At 43.1% G+C, this 26,572-nt stretch overlaps 5 protein-coding genes across 8 annotated transcripts; 2 read left to right on the top strand and 3 right to left on the bottom strand.

The window, feature by feature from the left end:
• Window positions 1-792: 792 nt before the first annotated feature.
• Window positions 793-2,593, top strand: LOC133887193 (protein FAR-RED IMPAIRED RESPONSE 1-like). Its single transcript, XM_062327146.1, has 4 exons — window positions 793-1,404; window positions 1,491-1,879; window positions 1,966-2,423; window positions 2,502-2,593. Exons 1-2 carry the CDS (start codon window positions 932-934, stop codon window positions 1,744-1,746), a joined length of 729 nt encoding a protein of 242 aa, XP_062183130.1. The 5' UTR covers window positions 793-931; the 3' UTR covers window positions 1,747-1,879; window positions 1,966-2,423; window positions 2,502-2,593.
• LOC133887306 (uncharacterized) lies at window positions 1,980-4,101 on the top strand. The gene is made up of 3 exons (XM_062327239.1): window positions 1,980-2,423; window positions 2,502-2,576; window positions 3,298-4,101. Exons 1-3 carry the CDS (start codon window positions 1,980-1,982, stop codon window positions 4,099-4,101), a joined length of 1,323 nt encoding a protein of 440 aa, XP_062183223.1.
• Window positions 4,102-4,970: 869 nt separating this feature from the next.
• Window positions 4,971-5,621, bottom strand: LOC133887448 (uncharacterized). The gene is made up of 2 exons (XM_062327405.1): window positions 5,289-5,621; window positions 4,971-5,209 (listed from the first exon to the last, which is right to left on the bottom strand). The coding sequence occupies exons 1-2, from the start codon at window positions 5,613-5,615 to the stop codon at window positions 5,090-5,092; spliced, it is 447 nt and encodes a 148-aa protein (XP_062183389.1). The 5' UTR covers window positions 5,616-5,621; the 3' UTR covers window positions 4,971-5,089.
• Window positions 5,622-7,376: 1,755 nt separating this feature from the next.
• On the bottom strand, window positions 7,377-9,451 carry LOC133887305 (uncharacterized). The gene is made up of 6 exons (XM_062327238.1): window positions 9,002-9,451; window positions 8,730-8,885; window positions 8,054-8,381; window positions 7,851-7,961; window positions 7,515-7,629; window positions 7,377-7,404 (listed from the first exon to the last, which is right to left on the bottom strand). Exons 1-6 carry the CDS (start codon window positions 9,440-9,442, stop codon window positions 7,377-7,379), a joined length of 1,179 nt encoding a protein of 392 aa, XP_062183222.1. The 5' UTR covers window positions 9,443-9,451.
• A 12,165-nt stretch (window positions 9,452-21,616) lies between these two features.
• LOC133887049 (uncharacterized) lies at window positions 21,617-26,270 on the bottom strand. Of its 4 annotated transcripts, XM_062326955.1 has the most exons (7): window positions 26,017-26,270; window positions 25,822-25,918; window positions 25,262-25,521; window positions 24,619-24,712; window positions 24,259-24,312; window positions 24,094-24,138; window positions 23,753-24,012 (listed from the first exon to the last, which is right to left on the bottom strand). In XM_062326955.1, exons 3-7 carry the CDS (start codon window positions 25,498-25,500, stop codon window positions 23,914-23,916), a joined length of 531 nt encoding a protein of 176 aa, XP_062182939.1. In that variant the 5' UTR covers window positions 25,501-25,521; window positions 25,822-25,918; window positions 26,017-26,270; the 3' UTR covers window positions 23,753-23,913. The 4 variants fall into 4 exon arrangements, 2 of the variants coding, with proteins under 2 accessions (XP_062182939.1, XP_062182938.1); XR_009903507.1 differs by lacking the exon at window positions 24,259-24,312 and adding an exon at window positions 21,617-21,848 and having other exon boundaries at window positions 22,777-24,012; window positions 24,094-24,206; window positions 25,262-25,918; XR_009903506.1 differs by lacking the exon at window positions 24,259-24,312 and having other exon boundaries at window positions 24,094-24,206; window positions 25,262-25,711.
• Window positions 26,271-26,572: the final 302 nt, after the last annotated feature.

Below are 26,572 nucleotides of genomic sequence, written 5' to 3'. Positions count from 1 at the left end.
AAAGATCACAGCCGTAAAACTTTCGATCGCAGCCGTAAAACTTTCGATCGCAGCCGTAAATTTGCTTCCGCAACCGTATAAACATGTTGTTATTTACGGAGGGCGTTATGAGGGGGAAACAAAATGGGCGCCATTCACGGGATGACGGTTGGGCCAATGGGGGGAGGTTACATGAAAATAGAAAGGCCTTAGGAAAAAATGGCCAAATCAAATGGAGAATCAATCGGGATATTGCGGAAAAGGATTAGGGTTGGAGGTCATCCGAGTGTATGCCATGGGACGACACCATGAACACAGCGCTGTGCGTAAGCAGCGGCGGGGAGAGACGATCTCTATGCAAAGCAATATACCCACGTGCCCTTCACCCGTAACGACGCAGCAGTTTGTGCGATCTGATGATGACCGCAGCGACTTCTGTGCTCGAACCACGGCTGCGTCTCAACCAACTCCCGAGAGGACGATCGACCTGACAGCTCGGATGTCGATACCTTCTCATGCATCGGATACAAGGACACCTCCATCAACACTGGCGCCGGAAGAGATGGCAACACCTGAGGAGGGTCTAACATTTACTCACGTAAGTTCATTGGGTTTACTGCATTTCGATTGCCAAAGTCGTATTGTTGTATATTTCTATACATCAATGTAAATCCATATACACAGACATAACCATTTTCCAAACATACAGTGAACCGTAAAACATAATTTGACTAACCGTAAAATATAACATGAAGAGAGCTGATTATTTCATACTGATAACCATATTCAAAGCCTTCAAGTGACAGTAAAACATATGTTTCCCAACCATATATCATCTTTTGATGATGACAATGGTTATGCTATATTGAATAAATTGTTACAATGACATTGTTGTTACTAATTGATACTTTAGGGAGACAATGTGGATGAATCCATTATACCAAAGGTGGGAATGTTCTTTCCAGCAGAGGAGGATGCGTATGAGTTCTACAAACGGTATGCAAAGGAGGCTGGATTTGGAATAAGGCGGGACAGGACTAAGAAAACAATTAGGGAAATATCATGCTCATTGGCAGGGAAGTGGCAGTACTTCAAGCCAGGGGAAACAAGGAAGCGGAACAAGTTCTCTAAAAAAACAGGGTGCAAAGCATACATGAAGCTGAAGGAAGTGGAGAATGAGGACAGAGAGTATGATGGCAAGGTGATGGTGGAGAATATTAGGCTGTTACACAACCATCCGTTAGCGAAAACACCAACAGTAACAAACCAGATGGAGTGTCACAAGCATAAGGATGAGACGGTGATGGAGCTTGTGGACGAACTAAATACAAGCAATGTGCCAATCAACTGTACGATAAATATGCTGAGCGAGATGCATGGGGGAGAGCAGAACGTCCCACTAACAGCACGTGACATAGGTAACAGGTAATAAAACATTTTAATGTGACGATTATGGTAACATACTATAAATATATACGGCTGTATTGTGTTACAATACTGTTTGGATGCAGGAAAGCAGGTAAGACGCGGGAGGAGAATGCAGATGACATAGGGAAATTGATTGAATTTTTCCGTTACTGTCACGAACAAAATCCACAGTTTTACTGGGACGTTGATTGTGATAAAGATGGATACATCAAGAACATGTTTTGGAGCCATGCAAGCATGCAGGGGGACTATGCGGACTTTGGTGCCAATGATGCAATGACCTTTGACACAACGTATAAGACAAACGCATATGAGATGCCTCTTGCAATGTTTGTTTGATCGAACCATCACAACCAGAACGCTATATTTGGGTGCGCACTTCTACGACACGAAACAATTGATGCCTTCAGATGGTTGTTTGGGACATTCAAGAGGTGCATGGGAGGGAAAACACCAAGATGCATCCTAACAGGTAAGAATCTTGCAAGCAGTTTAATATTGCACGCAATCTTTTGTTCGTTTATTGACCGTATTATATGTTTTCGGGTAAAAATTTAGATGAAGACCCATCAATGAAGGTGGCAATACCTGAGATGTTCCCGGGTATAGTACATAGGCTGTGCAGATGGCATGTGGTAAATAAAGTGCAGACTAAACTCAATGAGCTGTACGAGCTGCACAAAGAACTGAAAGATGTGTTCAATTCAACCATCAACCATCCACTGACACCAACTGAGTTTGAGAGTGCGTGGGCAGAGATGTTGTCAAGATTCAAACTGCAAGATGACCCGACATTAAGAAGCCTGTACAATATAAGGGAAAGGTGGGTAAAGGCATTCTTCAAGCATAAATATTGTGGAAGGATGACATCTACACAACGGAGCGAGAGCACTAACATGATGGTTAAAAACAACTTTGTGAACCACACAACTGTGCTCCATAAATTTGCCAAGCAAATGCTGAAGGTTATCCAAAGGCGGAGAGCGGCCGAGGCCGCAGAGGAATATGGTGGCATGGTGAGTGTGTTTCGCATAGTGCAAATAATTTTACGGTTAGACCATATGCATTCTAACATTTGATATTGATAAATGCAGTGCAGAACAGATGAGAGTGGCTGGGGATTTGTTGATCAGCTACGACGGGTGTATACAAGAAGAGTTTTCGAGCAGGTACAGAGGACAGTGACTTCAGCAACAAGGTACCGAATTGATGATGATCCTGTGGGGGGGGGGGGAAACCACTACCTGTTATCACACACTAGAAGAACAAACAAAATATCATGGGGTCAATATCAATTCAAGGTGTGTGCCGATATTGAATGTCAGAAGTTCACGTGCGAATGTAGGACATGGGAACACACAGGTAACAACAGTTTTGGAAATATAATTGAACAAGATATCTTTTACTGTTGTGATTGGTACCTTTATGCACTTTGACACGTGAAGTGCTTATTCTATTTTAGCTGGTGCAAACATACAAGTGGAGTTGTATGGTTGAGTAAATGATATTTTATAGTTAATATATTAGTTATATACGGTCAAAAAGTGAACCAACAATTGACCTGTTTCCATGTTCATAACCATATTAATAATAACAATGTAACCATACTAAAATCAACCATGTAACGATGTTATAGGAATTATGGTTGCATATACAGTTAAAATATGGTTCCATATTCTTAACAATATTCAAAACATCCATGTAACCATATCAACAGCATCTATAAAACCATATTAAATGATATACGGGTGCATTGCTATATAAAATTATGGTTCTGCATTCTTAACAATATTGCAAACATCCATGTTTTATGGATATATAATTGAACATGATATCTCTTACACAGGTTTGTTCTGCGAACATCTGATTTGAGCATTCATGCAAGCACAGGTGGAGAGTATACCAGGGAGCTATATTGTTAGGAGGTACACCAGGAATGCAAGGATGGAACTTCCATTTGACCGACATGATGAGAGATTGGTTGGACCGGATGGGACAACACAGAAATACCGGCAAACAACACTGCTAGTGGTTGCAATGGCAATTGTTCGTGCAGGAAGCATGTCAAGACCGGCATACGACAAGGCAATGAAAGATCTGAAAATTCTAAGAGGACATATTGAGAACCTACCAGCAGACATTGGACATTCACAAGGAGAAACAAGTACAATTACCTCAAGACAGGGTTGGGAGCAAACATATAGCAGCCAGGCGACAGATGGCATGTGCACAGAAGAAAATCATGATGAAAACATTCACACTACAACTGTAAATGGAATTATGGAGTCAAGAGCACCACATATAAACAATATGGTCAACATTGCACCCCCTCCAAAGGCCAAAACCAAGGGACGTAGGGTGGATGAGGGAGAGAAGCGAACACTAGGCGCAAGAGGGCCTAAGAAATGTAACCGAGCTTGCAAGCTTTGTGGAATCACAAATGGACATAATAGAGGAACCTGTCCAGAAAACCCAAAGAACAAGGACAGGATTGCCAAGCTGAATCAAGGTCCGAGAAAGAGGGGGAGGCCAAAGGGTAGCGGGAAGTCAACGGTGGCAGGCAATAAAAATAAGGTTTGCCGGTCGCTGGATGAAGATCTGCACGTGCGTAGAGTTTCTGAGAACTATTCTGAAGAAGAATATTCAGTTGGGGATGAGGAAAATGCAACTACAACGGATGAAGATTCAGAATGAATTAATATACTGTTAGCTTGATTGCATTTTAATGGTTATGGAAATATTGAATTTACTGTTGTAATTGTTGCATTAATGCACTTTGGAACGTGAACGTAAAGGTACAATAATAAACGTGGAGTTAAATGAATGCTTCAATCGTCGAATTTATATAGATATTAACAGGGCAATGACATGGAAGTGTAAAATTTGTTATACGGTCGTGAAGTCGGGAGTTTACGGGTATGAAAGAATATTTTTACGGTCACAAATTGAACCAGCACTTATCTTCTATACTGCTGTGACTGTTTCCTTTATGCACTTTGAAAAATGAAGTGATTATTTTTTTTAAAGGTCGATACGGTCGAGGTCCTAACTGTATGCTTCAATTGTGTCATTTTATATACATTATCAAATCACATAAGGGTGCAGAATTTTGTTTTACGGTTGATGAACTGTATGTTTGACGGTTGACAAATATAAATTTTATACGCGTAACGCTGGCACCAGAAAATAAGAGATTAATATAGGTTTTACGGTTACAGAAACTGGTAAATAACGAGTTTGATGATAGGGTTATACGGTCAAAACTTGAGCCATGAAAATACGTTGATTTCTTATATAGGGCAATCAAATCGGAGTGTAAATTGTATTTTACGGTAGCTAAACCGATATATAACGGGAACAAGAATGTAGTTATACGTTCAAAGCTTGAACCAGGAAAAACAGTACATTACCGAAGTAGTAACTCTTATATGGTATTGTGAATAGGATTTTAAGCCTAAAACTTGACTCCATCAGATTATACAGTTTGGTGAATACAGTTAGCACATATGAGATATAATTGAACAGTAAGAGTAGAACGAAGAATCTTGTATGCAAATTCCGGGCCAAAAACACATAATGATATAAACACAAAAGTGGTTTACAGCTAAGGTCATCGGCTATGCCATTCAACAACTTAACATCGTAACTTGAGTTATTTACAAATAAGGATTATGTGTTCGAACTAAAACGGAACTCCAGATAGCCGGAACCGCTCGATCTCAGGAGGCATATCTTTTATATCGTTCAGAGTGTGAAACAACAAGTAATGGAGCATCTCGGATCGGAGCTCACCAGACTTCTCCTGCATCAAAAATATAGAAATATTGAGAAACCAATGTATTCCTATGAAACCAATGTTAACAAAAAGGAAAAATACTAACGGGCGCAATTGAAGTGCGAAGTGAAGACTCCTCTCCGTCAAAGAACTCTATGAACTTCATAGAGAAGAAGGCGCAGTCATTCCTGTTAACCATTACGGGAGCTTCAGTAAAGGGGACGCGCCTCATGTTTGCAAAAACCTTGAAATCTTTCTTAGAAATCCTCTGAAAAGAATCACTCAAACGCTGCATCATGGTATCACAAAATTCTTTGTCGTGATGTTGTTCCCATTCTGTTCCGATGGATTTGTAGTCAAGGGAGTCAAGTACATCAATGCGAGTGTGCCGGAAGTTTATGCAATAGACAGAGATGTGCTCGCGGTGGCACATCGAGAGGAAAACCTATACGGTTGATCATGTTAATCATGTCAGTATAAATGATTTACTGTTTAGATTGCCTTGCATTGACATGAAGAAATCAACATCTATTATGTCCATTAAACTCACCAATTTTGCCTTGGACCAATCGGTGGGAGGAAGGTTCTCCCTAACCATGTTGTCTAGCGCGGTAGGGTCAAAGACTCTATCATTGCCTTTGTTGAGTTCCTCTGGATTGAGTGCACACTACATGGGAATAAACATTCTATTAGGAAAAAAGTAGATAACAATTGGTTAGCAAAGATGACAAATGACATAATGTACGCACACAAACTCTGGGCGGCATAAAAATCCTATAACCGTATGATTCTGCCCGGTGCAACTTATCGTCTTCCGCCAAGCATTTAACAAAATACTCCAGAAAGAATATATCGGTCATTCACCCATCTGAGAATGAGTCAGCAATATCTGAACCCGTCCATGCAAATGGGAGGAATTGAATCAAGTAATGGCTGTAGAGTAGAAAAATAGAGCCCATAATGAAGGATACATACATATGAATCAAATATTTATTATAATTTTGTAAATATTTGAATTGGATTATATGTTACCTTTTTAATGGTGAACCTGGGGAGCATAAAAGGTCTCGTAGTTGCATTGCATGATCAACTACAGGGACAGTCCTGCTCTTTCCTGCCTTGAATGGCGATGAGTACATTGGAGGTTTCCGATTCGCTCTCTTGTAATGACGAGGCAGCACATTGTCGGTCGACAATTCGGACGTTTTCGCCTTGTTTGCCGGTGGTGGCAATGGGTTCACCTTAAACTTTTGATTTGGATGCTTTTCCCGGAACATTGCCTCTAGATCATGTATTCTTTCCGGTTTTGCAAAAACATGCTGTGTTGGTGCCTCCTATAGTCCATAGCGAAACCAAGGGAAAAAAATGTAAATTAGGTAATGCATATGTGACCAGAAGATTATAATTGGTGTTTCCATACATCTACGAAAAGGTACGGTTGCGTGATGAATGTATATACGGTTAACACATGGGATTGGAAAAACATTTATTGTTCTGTTGTTCTAAATTACGGTTAGTTTCAAAAAAATTTATGGTCACAGATAATCCTATATTACCGTAGATGCTTGGACTGCCTCGTCATTCAAGTATGCATTGAAGTTTCCGTCGATATGTAATTTTGAGATAATCTTGTCAACAGCATCGATAGCATCATCTGTATTGCCGTCCTTGCCTAAAAAAACGAAATTGTTATACGGTACAGTCGAGTAGTGGTAACTGTTGTAATACAAAAAAAATAATAGACAAAGAAGATAGAAATGATTGACACCTTCAGCAGAGCCTTCCTTTGTGGCATTTTCCAATGTATTAGCAAGTACCTCCTGGTTCAGAACAATTGAAAGGCCAACCGTACGGTCGGAAGCTGCATATTTGGTGCGCATGTGTTATAACCGTAAATTTAAAAATGTGGAGGGGAAAATACATGAGCTGGAAAATGAGATAGCAACTTTGACGAGGAGTAGAATCATCAGCCATACTTGATTCTATCTGGGGAGGGGTTGGATCATTAAGAAAACTGAAGGCGCCATTAGGGTCAAAAGTATCCTCATTGACATTAGCTTCCGATCGACCAGACTCATGTGGTGGAGATGTAGATGCATGTAGATTGGGGATGACATGAGGCGAGGAATCAATTCCTCCCGGAGACGTGTTAGCACCTGGTGGTGGCGAACGCTGCTGCTCATCATTAGTAACATTAACATCTCCCACATGGTCTCCTGATGCTACACAATTGCAAAACATCACAAATAGGATTTTGGATGAATAAGGTATTTATTATACGGTTAGCACACATACAAAATACATTGTGTGAAGGTGTGTGGGGTTATTGTACATACCTATGTCAGCCTCTTTAGAGAGGTTGGGATTTACAGTTTCAAAATTGCCTTCAGTTTGTGGAGATTGCTGCCCCTCAGCATTATGTGGTGGTTCTTTAACAATTTGGCCATCTGTGACAAAATATATGAAAATGCAAATGTTATGAATAAAAAAAGGGAAGTGTTCAATGAAAAGTAAGAAAATTATGATTGAGATACCGGAGCCTTACTGATAGCGTGATACAAAATTGCAAACAGCACAAATAGGATTTTGGATGAATAAGGTATTTATTATACGGCTAGCACATATACCAAATACATTATGTGAAGGTGTGTGGGGTTATTCTACATACCTATGTCAGCCTCTTTAGACAGGTTGGGATTTACAGTTTCAAAATTGCCTTCAGTTTGTGCATGTTGCTGCCCCTCAGCAGTATGTGCTGGTTCTGTAACAGTTTGGCCATCTGTGACAAAATATATGAAAATGCAAATGTTATGAATAAAAAATAGGGAAGTGTTCAATGTAAAATAAGAAAAGTATGATTGAGGTCCCGGCCTTCTAAGAGTCGACGAAATTCTTCTGCTAATTGACGCTGACGGGATACTATTGCCTGCTGAGCATCATCAATAACACACATATTCTCGTGTATTTTCTGCTTAGCATCATATACAATTGCCAACTTGGCGCTGATGTAGGAGTCAACTTCTGAAACCATAGTGGAAAATTCTTTCGCACTGCGGCCAGTAAGAAAAGTTCTGGCACCAGAGAGTAGATCATTCAGAAGCGGAACTTCTGTAGACTTATCTGATGTGCTGCAGTGGCTAGGACCAGCGAAGATAGCTGGATGATGCGATTGGTAGCACGATCCCACCTGACTCATGAACTGTTAAGAAAAATAAAAATATAATGTAGCTGTGAGGTTAAACAGATGGAGGATGATGTAACCATATTAATAATATGAATGTAACCATATTAAAATCAGTATTGTAAACGTGTTTTTCTCTAATACAACCACAACATGTATGAAGAATTACGGTTGAATATACAGTTAAAATATGGAACCATTTTCTTAACCATATTCAAAACAACCATGTAACCATATCAACAGCATCCATAAAACCATATTAAAAATATATATGGGTGTATTGACAATAAAATTATGGTTCTAGATTCTTAACCATATAACAACATCCATGTTGCGGAAATTAGAATTAAACTAGATAAATAGTACCTGAGTACCACCATAGACCAATTTTCCATGTCTGTCGGTGAATCTATCATGCATTGTAAGGTGCTCAACCTTGTGTTTGTCAAATAATGCTGCACGAGGGATTGAAATCCTATCGCCTTTGTTCAGCTCGTGATTGAGATTATCCAAATAATATATCTGTTACGCAAAGGAACAGCAAACAAATTAAAAGAAACCAAAGGAAATATTAAAATAAATGTTATGCCGAAATTTGAACTAGGATTTTATTACTTCTAAAGGGTTCAGTGCCTCACCAATAGATATGGGGAACAACCGGATATGGTCGGGTTAATGACCTTACAATCACGACGTTGCCATTGAGAAGCTGCTGCTCTAATGTCCTCAACAACAAGCTTGCACCAATCAACTTCACCAATCTTGCTCATATCCATAGTAAGTCTGATATCGTTGTTCGAAACATCATATGATGATGTCGGGAACAAAAGCCTATTAAACACTATCATGAAGAAACACCTCAATGACAACTCATCCGCAAGGCCCTTGGAAACTTCAAGCTTGAGCCTTTCGATCGACAATTTCTCACCAAGCATATCAAACAGATCTTTTTTTGCATTTGTAATCTCCTTGGTCTTGGTAAAGGTGAGCTCTCCACCGCCAATTGGTAAACCAAGAACAATGTGAACTGACTGGGCAGAAATTGGGAGTATTTTATCATGAGATAAAATAAGATTCATGTGAACTATATCAATATGATCCATAAGAAAACAGTAAAGACGACGGATTTCTGCCACTTGATCATCAGAAAGTGACCTGATGGCTTCCAAGACATCTTTTGGATTGCATCGAGACATGAGCTTACCCTTTTTACCATCTTTACCCTAAGGTATGCACGAGAACATATCGAATAAGTCCATTGAAAAATGTAACAGTAATTGTATGGTCAGATTAAGGATGTAATTTACAGAATGTTTTGACAATAATTTTTTTACCCTGATGGTCTGTGTCTCAGGACGGGGTGAACGTGATAAATGTCGAGTCGCAGAAGCCAGCCTCTTCTTCGGAGGGATTACTGGGGATGCTTCAGCGTCCTCAGTGTGACGTTTGCGTGATAACGGAGCCTTACTGATAGCTCTTCTCTTTCTTGGCAATGGGTTAACAAAGTCGCCATCATCTGTTGATTGTTCCTGTTCAGTATTGTGGGCCGTGCCAGATTTGTCAGGACCTGAACCAGCTTCCTCAGAATTTGGACATTTTTCTTCATGGGCCTGATGACCAACAACATTCATGTCGTAATAAACCTGGCTGTTCATGAATGCGACACGGGTTGTGCGCTCTGGTATGTGATCAATGCGACGCATCTACGGATAAAAAATGACAATGATGTCAAACTGTAGCAGGTGGGTATTAAAACAATACCCTATGAAAATGTACAAATTTATACATATTCCGGATGGAATGCTCCACATTGCATCTAATATACTAAAGTATGACTTCTGAGAACGAAAACTGGATGATAAACAATAATGAGGTGGGGTAAAACTACCTAATCTGATATAAAATCGTTGTCAGGGGTTGAACAAATCAGCAAAATTTATAAGGCAACAAAACCATACAACTAAAAACTGAGTAGAACCCGAGAATAGATTTTACCTTTGATTGATTATCAATCGGATGCCCAGTGGTAGAGTCCATGGCGCCGCTCGACGGAGGAGAAGCGATGCGGCGGAGCAGGATCACGAACTCACCCTCTACGAGGTGGCGGAGGAGGAAGAAGGCGGCGGCGGAAGGTGATCCAGGCGGCTAGAACGTATGATGAATTGAGGAATTTCCGCCGGAACCCTAGGAACTACGAACGAAGATTGCGCAATGACGAGAAAATAAAAATGGTAACCGTAATGTGGTAAATGGTAAACCACCCCAAACCGCACTAAGCAGATGGCGCGGTTTCCAAAATATTCGGGGAACAATAACAACCCAAAAAAATAATAAAAAAGAAAAATTGAACAATCGTGTTTTAACGCTCTAAACATGATTGAGTAAAAGTTTTAATGTTAAAACATGAATGACAAAACCGACAGGGCAACATTTTTTTGTAAATTGTCCTGTCGTGAATAAATAACGTATATACGGTTAAAACAAATGAGTAAATACGAATGGGTAAGGTTATGTGCCGCAAGGGGGACCGTGAAAGAATAAAATATATATGGTTATATTATCTAGTTCAGTATGGTTATGTGCGGGTTCGGCGTCAACATGACTGTCAAAGGTATGTTAGACGTATACGACCATATATAATATAAAATTACGGTTGGGAATCGATACAGGTAATTGCCACGTCGAATCGTTAAATAAGAAAGAAATATACGGTTGAAATATGAATGGAACACGGTTGCGGTTGTTTTGATCTGGTTGTTATATGGTTACGGTTATAAAGATTAAATAATTACGGTAAGGATATAATACATAAACGGTCGTAATAATTGCTGGATTACGATTGCAGGTTGGTTGGCGGGGTTTCGCGAGATTGGTCTGGGTCGGGGGGGGGTGGGGGCGGGGCAACATTTTTTTGTAAATTATCCTGTCGTGAATAAATAACGTATATACGGTTAAAACAAATGAGTAAATATGAATGGGTACGGTTATGTGCCGCAAGGGGGACCGTGAAAGAATAAAATATATGGTTATATTATCTAGTTCAGTACGGTTATGTGCGGGTTCGGCGTCAACATGACTGTCAATGGTATGTTACACGTATACGACCATATATAATATAAAATTACGGTTGGGAATCGATACAGTTAATTGCCACGTCGAATCGTTAAATAAGAAAGAAATATACGGTTGAAATATGAATGGAACACGGTTGCGGTTGTTTTGATCTGGTTGCTATATGGTTACGGTTATAAAGATTAAATAATTACGGTAATGATATAATACATAAACGGTCGTATAACATAAAATTTTATGGTCGTAATAATTGCTGGATTACGATTGCAGGTTGGTTGGCGGGGTTTCGCGAGTTTGGTCTGGGTCGGGGGGGGGGGGGTGGGGGCGGGGCTCGGGGTGGTTCGGGGCTGGTCTGGGTCGGGGGGGAGCGGTGCGACCGGTGCGTTGAATAACTATTTTTAGCGCAGGGAGTAGAATAGAGAATTCCCAATATGCCCCTAAAGACTGATACACAGATATTATCCCCAAAGGGCAAAATAGTCTAATTATTTTTGTTGTTCATCGGACGGACCTGACGCCTTCACCACTCTGCTTTGTCTCCAAGCAAGCTTTGTGATGGTGCCACGCATCCTCCGACTCCACCCCTGGTTTTGAGGAAAAACCGACAAAACCATCTTGCATGCTTCTCCAAGCATGACTCCTCGATGTCGATGCGTGTCCGACCTCCGCCATGACCTTTAACGCCTTCGCGCTCCTGCCACTGGTGTAATACCAATTTATTTTGAGAAAAAAGAAGAAGAGAGAGTTGACTAAATATTGACTTTGTGATCCGTGGCTCGTATGGACGATCGGAGACCGTGGTTGCGTTCATCTCGTCGAGACGAACCCATTTTGCTATTCATATGTCCGTTCCGGGCACTGTGAGACCCGTAGCGAGCCCAATCAATTTAGACCGTTCGTGGTTTTAAAACAATAAAAAAAAAGAGGGATAAGTACTGGATGGATCGGTCCTCAACCCGATCCATCCAGACTCTTCACGTCGTGTGCCGACTCTCTCTCTCTTTCGCGAACTCTCTCTCTCTCTCCCGCGCCGCCGAGCTCCTGTGCCCGCCGGCCGCCGTGCTCCGGTCGCCGCCGCTGCGCCTCCGCTCGCCGTCGCTGCCGGTCGACCGCCTGCTCCGACCGCCGTGCGTCGTGCCTGCTGCGTCGCCGCGCCCCAGCTGCGTCGCCGTGCGTGCGCGTCCGCCGGCCGCCGCTGCTGCTGCCGGCCACCGCCGGCCCCGCCGCCGGCGCCTCTCTCTCTCTCTCAATCTCGGTGTGTCGCCGAAGCACCCAGCCGACCAAGCCACCCAGCGACGCAGAGCAGAGAAGCAAGGAAGAAAGGAAAAAGGAAGAAAGAGGAAAAAAAAAAGAGGAGAAGGAAAAAAAAAAAGAAAAAAAAAGGAAAAGTTGGAAATTTCGGATTTTCGTCGGATTCGTCGTCAATCTTTCGAAGGAGATTTTTCGGTAATTTTTGGACGATTGTGGTTTGATTTAAATAAAATCAATCAATTCCTGTCGTATTATTTCATGTGATCGATAGTCTGTTCCGTTTCGATAATTGTTATTGATTCGAAGATACGATATCCGAGTCGAAGTATTCTTTTCGTTCATCGGAGCAAAGTCTAATTAGTGAGAGCTTTTGTTCGACTCTGAATTGGAATTAGTGTATCATTTCATGTGATACAGTTTTCTGTATAGTTTTCCGAAATATAGGCGTACCGATGGCGTTGACGTTATTCTTTTTCGGGATTTGGCTTAGGTGCTTTTGGCGTATTAGCGTGTGTCCTCTTCTTTTTCATCGTCGTGGCATCTTTGTTTTAATGGTGTGTTTGTTCAGGTGGTGCGACCTCACATCACGACTAGTGCCCGGCTTCATCGTCGGTAAAGGCAAGTGAATGTATTGTATGACTATGTTTTAATCTAATATTGGGTTGCCTACATTCTTTAATTGCAGTGCATTCATCTAATCTGAATGACTGATTCTGAGCTGAGTACTATGTTGTTTACGTTTCCAGAAGTTTACTCGATGATTGATTTATGAAGTGCAGTAGGCACGATATGCCATTCTGCAGTTGTGCATTAGTGTTGTATGCAATGTTTTTTTTTGAAGTCTCAAGCATATTCCGGAAGTTATGTTGGTTATGCTTGAAGCACGTCATACATATACATCTCATGCATTGGAAGTTTGTCGTCGTCTTCTGGCCGCGACCGTACCGGTACAATACCGTATGTTACCCGAGGAGGGGTACGGTGCACACCCTTACGTTACCCGAGGAGGGGTAAGGGTGAGGAGAGCATGTCATGTGCATGGTTATGTCTTCTTATGAAATTCAATGGGTTATTCGCATCAAATCTTATTTCCTTTAATTAGCTTGTATATAGATATTATGCGGCTCTGAAGGCTTATACCAACCGAATGTTAAATGATTAATGTTATTGTTGGACTTGCTTAGTCATAATTGTTTCTCCTAGTGTTGGCGGTCTGTTTCATTACTAGTTTCTATTTAGAATTGTTAGCACATTCATCTGTGGCTAATAGCTTTTGCAAAGTACCTTTCACTTGCTGAGATTTTCGAATCTCACCCGTGTTTTCTTTCCAGGTTCCTTTTGAGGTGTCAATCGTTTGCGGGATGGGTAGCTGCACGTCGCCTGCACGTTTACCTTCTCTCTTGGGCTAAACTTGATGCCCTGTTAGATATTGTCTTTTGCCCTGTAATGTTTATAATGAGTTTGATGGTGGTTCAGTTGTTTGGTCGAGGCTTGTACCTCGTTGCTAGGATCTTTGTTTTGCTAGTGTGATATTCTATATCTGTTCTGTCTGCTGTTGTTGCCTGTTATACCTCCACTTTTAGGGGAGGTGCTGCTGAAATTTTTCCTCAGCTTTCGGCAGATTTTGTAGGTTGGCCTAAGTGACCCTCCGGGCTTGTTTTGGTCCCCGGGGTGTTACAGTTGGTATCAGAGCCTAGGCTTTAGGTCCTAGGTAATTAAATTCTAAAACTGACACACATGCACCTGTAGGATGGGGTTGGTTATATTTTCATCGCTTGCGCCTGTTTATATATGTTTGTATGCTGATTTGTTCCTTAAGTGTTGTTGTTGAATGCTGAGCTTTTGGGTGTGGTTTGTAGATGCCGCCAAAGGTTCGTGGTCGTCGATCTGGTCGTGGAGGGCAGGGAGGACGTGGTCGCACTATGGCGCCAGGGGGTGGCGATGCGCGGTCGGTGGCTGAGTCGTCCGTGCCAGAGGGAGGAGGTCAGGTTGACCTGGTTGCTGCCATGAGAGAGATGCAAGAGGTGGTGATGAGGACGCTTAGGCAGGGCCAGGGTCAGGCTGCGGGTGCTGGTCGCACCGCTATGGCGCCCAGGACTACTGCCGCTAGACGTGGCAGTGGCATGATGCTGCGAGACTGGGTCGGGTTGAAGCTCGACAGCTTCGATGGGTCTGGCAATCCAATCCAGGCAGCGGATTGGTTGGCTTATATGGTGAAGCAAATTGAGGCTTTTGAGGTGGGGATGCAGGACAGTGTGCGTTTTGTGACTCAGCTGCTGAAGGGAGAGGCTCAGATTTGGTGGGATAGTGTGTTGGCTTCCAGGTCCGTGGTATTGGGCAGTCCTTCTTGGGAGGAGTTTGCTCGCCAGTACGAGAGACGGTTCTACCCTGCCGCTTTCCTCGATAAGATGCATATCAAGTTGGAACAGTTCACTCAGGACAGGAGGTCAGTGACAGAGTATGAGGTTGGCTTCAACCAGATTGTTCGGTTCGTGCCCCATGTGGCACACGATGAGGCGGAGAAGGCTCGACGCTTCCGGCAGGGGCTTCGCCCTGCCATTCGCCACACACTTGGTGCCTTCCCTATCACTGATTTTCGTTCGATGGTGGAGCATGCACTTGGTGTAGAGTTGCAGTTTAGCTACACTGATGATCTCCGTAAGACTTCCAGTGGAGACCAGTACAGAGGCCCTACGGAGAGAGGGGGCCATTCTAGTGGCCCTATGCAGAGGAAGGGGAAAGGCCATCGTTATCAGCCCTACCGTGGCAGCTCTGGGCCGTCGCGTGCTCCAGGAGGGAGTGTGCCTCAGACCCGCCCCTTTGCCAAGCCTGGCATGGGCATGGTCTGCTTCCGTTGTGGTGATTCGCATCGTCGCAGCGAGTGCACTTGGCGTGGGAAGTGCTCCTTGTGTGGTCTGGAGAACCACAAGGACGTGGTGTGTAGGAAGAACCCCAACTCCAAGCTGCGTTGGGAGCCCGTATCGTCCTCAGCTGGAGGGCAGCGCTCTGGGGGCTCGGTCCAGATGCTAGCTGCGCCTCCTACCCCGCAGTATCTACCAGCACCTTCTTCAGCTTCGTCGGCTGCCCCTACACCTCCACACGGGGTTTACTGGGTACCCCAGTTTTTCCCACCGCCGGGCCCGGTGCCACCGCAGTGGGGTTCCGCACCGACACATTCGGGTGCGGGAACTTCTTCGTCACAGGCTGCTCTTGGGGTCTACGCTGCGCCCGTAGTTGGGGGTGTGGACCGCGGTGACGTGGTGACAGGTATCATTTCAGTTGATTATGTTGATGCTAGTGCTTTGTTCGACTCTGGCGCTAGTTTCTCGTTTGTCTCTGTGGGCTTTGCTGGTCGTGCTGGTCTTCTTGTGCAGGAAATTGATCAGGCCGTGGTGGTTAACTCACCGCGTGGCCTTATTTCTAGTTGCAAGGTCTGTCCAGGCTGTCTTGTATCCTTAGCTGATGAGGAGTTCGTTGTGAATCTGGTGGTGATTCCCTTGGAGCCATTCGATGTCATTCTTGGCATGGACTGGCTATCTCAGTACCGGGCAGTGATCGATTGTTCATGGAAGACCATCACCTTGCAGACGCCATCTGGACGAGAGGTGATCTTTCAGGGGAGTGCTATCCAGCACACTCTCTTGTTCCTGTGCCAAATGTTTCCAGATCGTAAGATGTTAAAATCTGGGATTCTTTGGTCGTTCGTTGATGGTACAGAAGCAGAGGTGCACTTGGAGAATATTCCAGTTGTTTGTCAGTACCCTGATATTTTTCCCAATGAACTTCCAGGATTGCCACCTGAGCGGGAAGCAATGTGTCGCATTGAGCTAGTCCCTAGTGCGAGACCAATCTATAAGACCCCGTACCGGATGGCTCCAGTTGAGCAAGTGGAATTGAAGAAGCAGCTAGATGAGCTCCTGGCTAAGGGCTTTGTTAGGCCGAGCACATCTCCTTGGGCTGCTCCGGTCTTGTTTGTGGAAAAGAAGGATGGCACCAAGAGGCTCTGTGTGGACTATCGGGCACTTAATCAAGTCACCATTAAGAACAAATATCCTATGCCTCGCATTGAGGTTCTCTTTGATCAGTTGAAAGGTGCTAAGGTATTCTCAAAAATTGATCTGCAGTCGGGTTACCATCAATTGCGGATCAGAGAGGAGGATATTGAGAAGACGGCTTTCAGCACGAGGTATGGACATTTCGAGTTTGTAGTTATGTCCTTTGGACTAACGAATGCTCCTGCTGCTTTTATGGAGGCAATGAACAGGATGTTTCACGAGTACCTTGATGTCTTCGTGGTGGTTTTCATCGATGATATCCTTGTCTATTCGAAGACTAAGGAGGAGCACATTGTGCATCTTGGCTTGGTATTGGATACTCTTCGGAAGAACCAATTTTATGCAAAACTCAAGAAGTGTGCCTTTTGGTTATCCGAAGTGGGTTTCCTTGGGCATGTTATCAATGAGAATGGTATCACCGTTGACCCAAAGAATGTTGCATCAGTGGTCAAATGGCGGAGGCCGATCAATGTGACTGAGGTCAGAAGTTTCCTCGGGCTCGCAGGCTATTATCGGTGTTTCGTGCAAGATTTCTCTATCATTGCTAAGCCAATGACCAGGCTCACTCAGAAGGGGGTCCCTTATACTTGGACTGATGAGTGTGAGGCATGCTTCCAGATGTTAAAGAATAAGTTGGTTAATGCGCCTATTCTTTCTTTGCCCGTGAGTGGCAAGCGCTACGCCGTGTACACAGATGCTTCCCGAATTGGTTTGGGTTGTGTGCTGATGCAGGAGGGCCGTGTCATCGCTTATGCTTCCAGGAAGTTGAAGTCCCATCAGCAGAATTATCCCACTCATGATCTTGAATTAGCTGCGGTTGTCTTTGCATTGAAAACTTGGAGGCACTACCTTTATGGGGAGTCGTGCGACATCTTTACCGATCATAAGAGTCTCAAGTACATCTTCACTCAGCGAGAGCTGAATTTGAGGCAACGTAGATGGCTAGAGTTGATAAAGGATTATGATTTGGCGATTCAGTACCATCCAGGCAAGGCTAATGTGGTGGCTGATGCTTTAAGCAGGACAGGTGTCCCTAGGACGGTGATGTCCTTGATCTCAGAGTTTGAGCGGATGCATATATCTTTCTGTTTCGCCGGTGTTGCGCAAGAGGAGACACAAATGATCATTCAGACTGCCATACCCGAGCGTGTTCGTGAGGCTCAGCAGCATGATCGGCTCCTTTCTAATGTAAAGAAGAGGATCTCCGAGGGCCGGTCCCGTGAATTCAGTTTAGACGAGGATGGTGTAGTTCGTTTCAGAGGCCGTCTTTGTGTGCCCCAGAAGTCCGAGGTGAAGGCAGATATCCTTCATGAGGCTCACCGTACGCCATACTCTGTGCATCCGGGTGAGACTAAGATGTACCGTGATCTGAAGTAGCTCTTTTGGTGGAAGCGTATGAGGGTTGACATTGCTAAGTATGTTGCTTCTTGTGGTGTGTGCCAACAGGTGAAGGCCGAGCATAAGCGGCCTGCCGGTTTGTTGCAGCCTTTACCAGTTCCCGAGTGGAAATGGGAGGGTGTCGCGATGGACTTTGTGATTGGCTTGCCTCGCTCTCCTCGTGGTCGAGACGCTATATGGGTTGTCGTGGATAGGCTTACTAAGTCCGCGCACTTTATTCCCATGAAGACGACTAACTCTGCGCAGGATTTGGCTCCCTTGTATATTAGGGAAGTGGTTAGATTGCATGGAGTGCCGAAGTCAATTGTTTCGGATCGGGACTCCAAGTTTGTATCTCACTTTTGGCAGAGCTTGCAGAGTGCTTTGGGCACAAAGCTCACTCTTAGCACAGCTTTCCACCCTCAGACGGACGGTCAGTCAGAGCGGACAATCCAGACATTAGAAGATATGTTGCGTGCCTGCGTGTTGTCTTGGAAGGGCAGTTGGGAGGACCATCTAGCTTTAGTTGAGTTTGCTTACAACAACAACTTTCAAGCAAGTATCAAGATGGCTCCTTTCGAGGCTTTATATGGCCGAAAGTGTGTTTCTCCTCTTTGTTGGAATGCGGTGGGTGAGAGATCTTTGCTTGGTCCAGACTTTGTTCAGCAGACCTCAGAAAAGGTGCAGGAGATTCGCCAGAATCTGTTGGCTGCTCAGAGCCGACAGAAGAGCTATGCTGATATTAGACGTCGTGATCTGGAGTTTGCTGTTGGAGATCTCGTGCTTCTCAGGGTATCGCCGACCAGGGGCATTGTTCGCTTTGGTACCACCGGGAAGCTCAGCCCGCGGTACATTGGTCCGTTTCCGATTGTGACTCGTGTTGGTAGTTTGGCCTATCGTCTGGAGTTGCCGGACTCGATGAGGGGAGTGCATAATGTGTTTCATGTTTCTATGCTACGAAAATATCTCCGCGACCCTAAGCATAAGATCGATTTGGAGTCTATCATGGTGGAACAGGATCTCACCGTGGAGTGTCATCCGGTGTGCATCTTGGACTCATCTGAGCGAGTCATGAGGAGGAGGACCATCAAGTATGTGAAGGTCCTTTGGTCTAATCAGACTGAACGTGAGGCAACATGGGAACTTGAGGATCAAGTACGAAAGAAGTATCCCGAGCTCTTCGAAGCTGGTGAGTATTGTTACTTATCATCGTTTATGTTTTGTTGCCCTCTCTTATCGTAGAATCGGAGCGGCAGAATTCGGGGACGAATTCCTTTAAGGGGGGGAGAATGTAATACCAATTTATTTTGAGAAAAAAGAAGAAGAGAGAGTTGACTAAATATTGACTTTGTGATCCGTGGCTCGTATGGACGATCGGAGACCGTGGTTGCGTTCATCTCGTCGAGACGAACCCATTTTGCTATTCATATGTCCGTTCCGGGCACTGTGAGACCCGTAGCGAGCCCAATCAATTTAGACCGTTCGTGGTTTTAAAAAAATAAAAAAAAGAGTGATAAGTACTGGATGGATCGGTCCTCAACCCGATCCATCCAGACTCTTCACGTCGTGTGCCGACTCTCTCTCTCTCTCGCGAACTCTCTCTCTCTCTCTCCCGCGCCGCCGAGCTCCTGTGCCTGCCGGCCGCCGTGCTCCGGTCGCCGCCGCTGCGCCTCCGCTCGCCGTCGCCGCCGGTCGACCGCCTGCTCCGGCCGCCGTGCGCCGTGCCTGCTGCGTCGCCGCGCCCCAGCTGCGTCGCCGTGCGTGCGCGTCCGCCGGCCGCCGCTGCTGCTGCCGGCCACCGCCGGCCCCGCCGCCAGCGCCTCTCTCTCTCTCTCTCGGTGTGTCGCCGAAGCACCCAGCCGACCAAGCCACCCAGCGACGCAGAGCAGAGAAGCAAGGAAGAAAGGAAAAAGGAAGAAAGAGGAAAAAAAAAAGAGGAGAAGGAAAAAAAAAAGAAGAAAAAAAAAGGAAAAGTTGGAAATTTCGGATTTTCGTCGGATTCGTCGTCAATCTTTCGAAGGCGATTTTTCGGTAATTTTTGGACGATTGTGGTTTGATTTAAATAAAATCAATCAATTCCTGTCGTATTATTTCATGTGATCGATAGTCTGTTCCGTTTCGATAATTGTTATTGATTCGAAGATACGATATCCGAGTCGAAGTATTCTTTTCGTTCATCGGAGCAAAGTCTAATTAGTGAGAGCTTTTGTTCGACTCTGAATTGGAATTAGTGTATCATTTCATGTGATACAGTTTTCTGTATAGTTTTCCGAAATATAGGCGTACCGATGGCGTTGACGTTATTCTTTTTCGGGATTTGGCTTAGGTGCTTTTGGCGTATTAGCGTGTGTCCTCTTCTTTTTCGTCGTCGTGGCATCTTTGTTTTAATGGTGTGTTTGTTCAGGTGGTGCGACCTCACGTCACGACTAGTGCCCGGCTTCATCATCGGTAAAGGCAAGTGAATGTATTGTATGACTATGTTTTAATCTAATATTGGGTTGCCTACATTCTTTAATTGCAGTGCATTCATCTAATCTGAATGACTGATTCTGAGCTGAGTACTATGTTGTTTACGTTTCCAGAAGTTTACTCGATGATTGATTTATGAAGTGCAGTAGGCACGATATGCCATTCTGCAGTTGTGCATTAGTGTTGTATGCAATGTTTTTTTTTTTGAAGTCTCAAGCATATTCCGGAAGTTATGTTGGTTATCCTTGAAGCACGTCATACATATACATCTCATGCATTGGAAGTTTGTCGTCGTCTTCTGGCCGCGACCGTACCGGTACAGTACCGTATGTTACCCGAGGAGGGGTACGGTGCACACCCTTACGTTACCCGAGGAGGGGTAAGGGTGAGGAGAGCATGTCATGTGCATGGTTATGTCTTCTTATGAAACTCAATGGGTTATTCGCATCAAATCTTATTTCCTTTAATTAGCTTGTATATAGATATTATGCGGCTCTGAAGGCTTATACCAACCGAATATTAAATGATTAATGTTATTGTTGGACTTGCTTAGTCATAATTGTTTCTCCTAGTGTTGGCGGTCTGTTTCATTACTAGTTTCTATTTAGAATTGTTAGCACATTCATCTGTGGCTAATAGCTTTTGCAAAGTACCTTTCACTTGCTGAGATTTTCGAATCTCACCCGTGTTTTCTTTCCAGGTTCCTTTTGAGGTGTCAATCGTTTGCGAGATGGGTAGCTGCACGTCGCCTGCACATTTACCTTCTCTCTTGGGCTAAACTTGATGCCCTGTTAGATATTGTCTTTTGCCCTGTAATGTTTATAATGAGTTTGATGGTGGTTCAGTTGTTTGGTCGAGGCTTGTACCTCGTTGCTAGGATCTTTGTTTTGCTAGTGTGATATTTTATATCTGTTCTGTCTGCTGTTGTTGCCTGTTATACCTCCACTTTTAGGGGAGGTGCTGCTGAAATTTTTCCTCAGCTTTCGGCGGATTTTGTAGGTTGGCCTAAGTGACCCTCCGGGCTTGTTTTTGTCCCCGGGGTGTTACAACTGGGCCGTCTCTCGACTTGCCATCGCCTTTTCATCTTGACTTGGTCGACACCATCTTCATCACCTTCTCTTCCCACCATGTTTTCTTGTGCCCTCCATGTGAGCGATGCGGCTCGCCCATGGCTCCACCCGGTCTGGTACGGTCCGTCGGTACCAAGCCTCCACTTGCCCTTCACCACCTTGCCGTCGACCGTCATGTCGCATCCATACACCTACACATCATGAGCCAAGAAACATATCTCTCCGCTATCCTCTGTTTTCACCCCCGGTTAGCCATAAACATAATCAAACATAATTGAAACATACTATGCAAACTAAAGGCTCTAAATCAACAATTACATCAATCACTCATCATCAACAACACAAATCTCTCTTGTGTTCTCACAAACCAACTCTATCAGCGTTGACTTCTCGTGCACTTCAATAGACTGCTTACTGTGTCTCCATCGATCAGCCAACTTACAGCACCTTCAATTTGTTCAGTTCAGATCTCTGACCTAACTTAGATTATTAGCAAGGATAAAGTACGTATAGTATATTCCAGCACAACTGGCATGAGAAACACAAGAATTACGGTGAATATTCACATATCTTTCGAGATCTCTCGTGCATATGTTTGAGCAAAATACCATGTAGCAAGCTCCGAGATCCATATAAGATTTAGAGTTTATAAGATAAAATAAAATAATTTAAATATCTATTTTTTATCCAAAATAACAAGATATCTCAACAAAGACCCTCGAACTAGGGATGAACTAGAAAAGTGGCGCGGCTTTACCGCGCTTGGAGACCCTCGCCTGCTGACCCTTGTTTGTTGTGTCATATTCTTCATGTGGTACATGAGAAGGCTAAGGAAACGAAAATAATCCCTTCTTGTGCATTTTTGCAAAACTGATTATGTTCAGTAGTCGGTCTGTTAATCCATATCTAAGATATACTTGTTATTGTTACATGTATTTTCAATGTATTTACGTGGTAGTACTAAGCTAATTTTCTATTTCCAGTAATACAATCATTATGTCATATACTTTTTGAATTAAGTTATGGATCCACATCGGATCAGAGTAAGAAAGAGTCATGATGCTAAATCCATGTCAGGTATTAATTTAAAAACTGCAAATAGCATGAATGTTAAAATACCTAACTACGCTGGCAACATTGGCGGCGCAGAGCCATCGGAACCGTTGGAGCCGTCGGGGAGGCAACTCTCCGACAAGGCCCTGGTTGAGGAGCCCCTCGTCATCGTCAGCTCGCGAGCGTTCCAGGAGATATTGAAAGTACACATGTAAATGGTCAAGCTTCAGTTCGACCAGTTCACATATTATATGGTGAGAGTGGTCAGTGAATGCAAATTGATTCAAAATTGCACATTGGAAGGTTATGGCAGCAAGGAACTGTATTAACACTGCAGTTCCAAAACGCATGTCAGAGGAATGTTGTAGGAATAACACCTTGAGCATGATGACATGACATTCAAGGGGCGTTGAAGGTATTCCAACATGATAAATGTTACATTTGACAAAATTGAGCTATTGCAAGCTTGGCTGAGAGTTGTGCTTGTAAGAAACTACTTACACTTGAAATGTTCTTGTGGTGGTACCCATGCATTATCAAATATAAGTTTTAGCAGAACCAAATACGTAGCTATCTATGGTACTATAATATTTTCATGTGTACAAATAGAAGATATTAGTAAATAGAATTAGTGCACTTATTTTCAAGAAATGGAGTGCAAATAAACATGTATAACCAGCCTCTTAAAACTGTAAAGTAAATATATCCTTAGATATTATGTGTATATGTATATATATTTCTATGATAAACTCTGAAAATATTCTGCTTTATTTCCTGTCACTATATCCGAGTTTTTTTTAAAGAAAAAAGAACACATTGACAATACAAGTTTTTTTTGTACAGAAAAAGAATAGAGAGAAAGTTCATCCCAATGGCAGTAATAGGTGTAGATATTGTTAAATAAATAAAGCACAATTTGAAACTACAAACTACCTGAAATATAGCATGAGCGCATGAAAAAAAAGAAACCATGTGTATTCGGCTGATTGATGAGGCAGGTACAAACCTTTTCTTTTACATTGATCTTGCATGAAGTCGACTCTTTAACCAAGGAACAAATGCATCCCATTGAATTGTAACAGGAAAATACTTATTACAGAAATTTACTCACGGCATATTCATCAACACCGTCATTGTAAAAAAAAAAAAAAGAATGCTAGATACAACTGTTGCAGATTGAACGCAGAAATCAGAAGAAAATGTTCACCTGTGTGCAAAACTATGGATCTTATAGAATGTTTTTGGATAAAAAAGTAGATGACAATGTGACAACCGCCCATCGCTCCCAGCACAACCAGTTTCCTGGAAAGATCTCAATTAGCTGTCTTGAGAAGAGAAAGGAGAATGGAAAAAAGGCATCCCTTGCACTATGAAGTTCGGTACCTGTATGTATTCTTCTAAGCTTTCTTGCACGCTATAGTGAATCACCTTTAGGTGGAGGGGGGGGGGGATGCTTGAATCAGTCCAAGTGATCAGGAGTATAACTTTGCTTAAAGCTGTGAGATGTGATATTTGAAAGAAAATGTAAATATTTTATGCTATTCATACCCCTTCAACATCACTCTTATCAAGACACATGCCAAATGGCACTGTTGAAACAACCTTGGGCATAGGGAGGTAGAAAACAAGGTTAGAGATCTAAACGTGCAGAATAGAGAGAATGAGATATTCCTTAGTTCATCGAAATGGCAGTAATAGTTCTAGAAATGTTAAATAAATAAAGCAGAATTTGAAGGTAGGCTAGCAAAAGGAGAAGAAAGAAAAATAATCCACTGTGGCAATTCTACAACCTTGTGACTTCCGTTGTAATCTCTATCGTTTGTGCGCACTCTATTCTGAGTAAACAGGATAAGCTTTATTGATCTCAGATCTTTCGTTATTTGAGCTTACTAATACAAGCGGAGTTACCTTGTTGGTATAATAAACCTTGCATGCCTTGAAGACCTTAGCCAGGATGAACTGCGCATTGGTCCTCAGGTTCCTAGCCCTGACGACCACCTGCCTGCGAAGAAGCAAAAGCTTCACGTCAGCTAGTAGATCAAAAGCTGAACGCCAACAAAAGTAACCTTAGCCCCGGCTACTCTCCCAGATGCAAATTTGTCGAGAAATTAAGCCCCATGAGGTGGGTTCTGTATCCAGATTGATCAGGTCGAGTGAACCGGGGAACAAATCGGGGCGGATTGGAGATGGACGTAAGAGGAAAGTACACACCCTTCCTTTTTTTATCAAAATATAGCATCGAAGATGAGGAAAATCATAATTACAGGAGCGTTTTTTTCAACATTTACCAAGGCATTCGACGACCAATTCAGCAGTAAACATGAGTATATAACAATCTTGGCAAACTAATTCTTTGTTCTCTATATGAGTAGTCAATCGTATTGGCTATTATTTTTTCTCTGTATAGTAAAACTGGATAGAGATTTTGCACAGTTTAAATCAATTTTATACAATGGTAGGGCCAATCTAATTTGGATTAATTTAACAATGGAAATTGATGCATACTTGTAGTGTAAGTTTGGTCATTGCAAGGTTGGCACCCAATGCGTACCTGTAATGCAAGTTTGCTGACCAGCGTGAACTCATTGACACCGATGCCTGCCGCGGCGATACGTTGGAAGACGTCCTGCGCGTCACGGTGGCGGCCACTGGAAGCGCAGCCGGAGAGCATGGTCGTCCAAGCCAGAACGTTCCAATCGGGCACTTCATCGAACATATCGTGGGCGTGGCAGTCCCAGTCGGGCATTTCATCGAACACATCGTGGGCACGGCAAACTGTGCCACGCCCATGGGGATTTCAATAGTAATGACCTCGACAAGGAAATATGTCAGCCGCTTTGGCTTCCCCACGTTAATACAGGGAAAATCACCAGGGTATCTCAACTCTATGCCACAGTTCTTGACAAATTAATCATAAACAGTTAACTCTGTTGTTTCAGGGTCACCATTTTCACCATTTCTGTTCTTTAGTTTGAAACTACGAGCATGGAATCACCAAGTACTTAATAAAAAAGTGAAAAATGTCGACATAAGTAAAGAAAAAGAAACTGCAAAGAAGGATGACAAAAAACATAAATTAAGAATATTTCAACATATCATCATGCTACTTACATCTGTTCAGAGCAACTCCTGTCGCTCAAACCAACAATGTTATATTCTGTATTTGCAGGGCTTGTCTTATCTTTAAATTCTTCAGTGCACGCTTAACCTGCAGAAGTTCAACAAAGATGCAATTATAGGCATCTAAGAGTAAAATGGCTCTCGATCTTCATTCTTATACTATTGTTTTCAGCATGATGATGTTACCTTGGCCCAGTCAATCTTGTTTGGATGATCAACCTTCTGATTGGCAAGTAGAAAATCAATAACAGGACCAGGTTTCACTATCATTGTTGTGGACACGGCTGCATAAACCAAATAATACATGTAAATATTACCAACTGCATACAAAGAACTGATCACAGTATAGCATGGATCTGGACATTTAGATGATAAATCATATCAATATTAAGTGAAAGTCCACTCTGCGTGGCACGGAAGCTAGTATGGAATCCTCTACAGCCCATTACACTGCCACACAAATCAACAAAATTGGAAGGATTATTGTGGAAGAATGATTGACGGACCAAGGGGCAACCCCTGCAAACAAAAGGAAAATGTTTAAGGGATACAGAATAGCTATGCTGTAAACAATATCAATAAAATCAACGATGCATGAAAAATAAGCCTTCAGAAAGGTATGAAAGATTCATTCTGTTTTACAGATTGCTGTCTCAAAATAATATCTATTACTCGGATTGCTTCCTGAGTATGCTCCGATTCCTGACCTCTCAAAGCCTGTGCAATTGCACTCATAGGAATT

This window comes from Phragmites australis, chromosome 12 (genome assembly GCF_958298935.1).
Source record: "Phragmites australis chromosome 12, lpPhrAust1.1, whole genome shotgun sequence".
NCBI classification, from domain to species: domain Eukaryota; kingdom Viridiplantae; phylum Streptophyta; class Magnoliopsida; order Poales; family Poaceae; genus Phragmites; species Phragmites australis.
Note: the sequence above shows the minus strand (reverse complement) of the source record. Positions and strands in the feature narration are given on the sequence as shown.

Excerpts from the sequence above, each read along its gene's own strand:
- LOC133887448 (XM_062327405.1), bottom strand. The coding sequence starts at position 5,615 with ATGTGCCACCGCGAGCACATCTCTGTCTATTGCATAAACTTCCGGCAC. Across the intron at positions 5,210-5,288 it reads TTCGCACTTCAATTGCGCCC|GAGAAGTCTGGTGAGCTCCG; the intron begins GTTAGTATTTTT and ends TTTTTGATGCAG.
- LOC133887306 (XM_062327239.1), top strand. The coding sequence starts at position 1,980 with ATGAAGGTGGCAATACCTGAGATGTTCCCGGGTATAGTACATAGGCTG. Across the intron at positions 2,424-2,501 it reads CAGAGGAATATGGTGGCATG|TGCAGAACAGATGAGAGTGG; the intron begins GTGAGTGTGTTT and ends TGATAAATGCAG. Across the intron at positions 2,577-3,297 it reads CAAGAAGAGTTTTCGAGCAG|GTGGAGAGTATACCAGGGAG; the intron begins GTACAGAGGACA and ends ATGCAAGCACAG.
- LOC133887193 (XM_062327146.1), top strand. The coding sequence starts at position 932 with ATGTTCTTTCCAGCAGAGGAGGATGCGTATGAGTTCTACAAACGGTAT. Across the intron at positions 1,405-1,490 it reads GCACGTGACATAGGTAACAG|GAAAGCAGGTAAGACGCGGG; the intron begins GTAATAAAACAT and ends GTTTGGATGCAG.
- LOC133887049 (XM_062326954.1), bottom strand. The coding sequence starts at position 25,500 with ATGGGCGTGGCACAGTTTGCCGTGCCCACGATGTGTTCGATGAAATGC. Across the intron at positions 24,139-24,258 it reads ATAAGAGTGATGTTGAAGGG|GTGATTCACTATAGCGTGCA; the intron begins GTATGAATAGCA and ends CTCCACCTAAAG. Across the intron at positions 24,013-24,093 it reads GCTTAGAAGAATACATACAG|GAAACTGGTTGTGCTGGGAG; the intron begins GTACCGAACTTC and ends AGATCTTTCCAG.
- LOC133887305 (XM_062327238.1), bottom strand. The coding sequence starts at position 9,442 with ATGAATCTTATTTTATCTCATGATAAAATACTCCCAATTTCTGCCCAG. Across the intron at positions 8,886-9,001 it reads GTTGTTCCCCATATCTATTG|ATATATTATTTGGATAATCT; the intron begins GTGAGGCACTGA and ends TTTGCGTAACAG. Across the intron at positions 7,962-8,053 it reads ATTTCGTCGACTCTTAGAAG|ATGGCCAAACTGTTACAGAA; the intron begins GCCGGGACCTCA and ends ATTTTGTCACAG.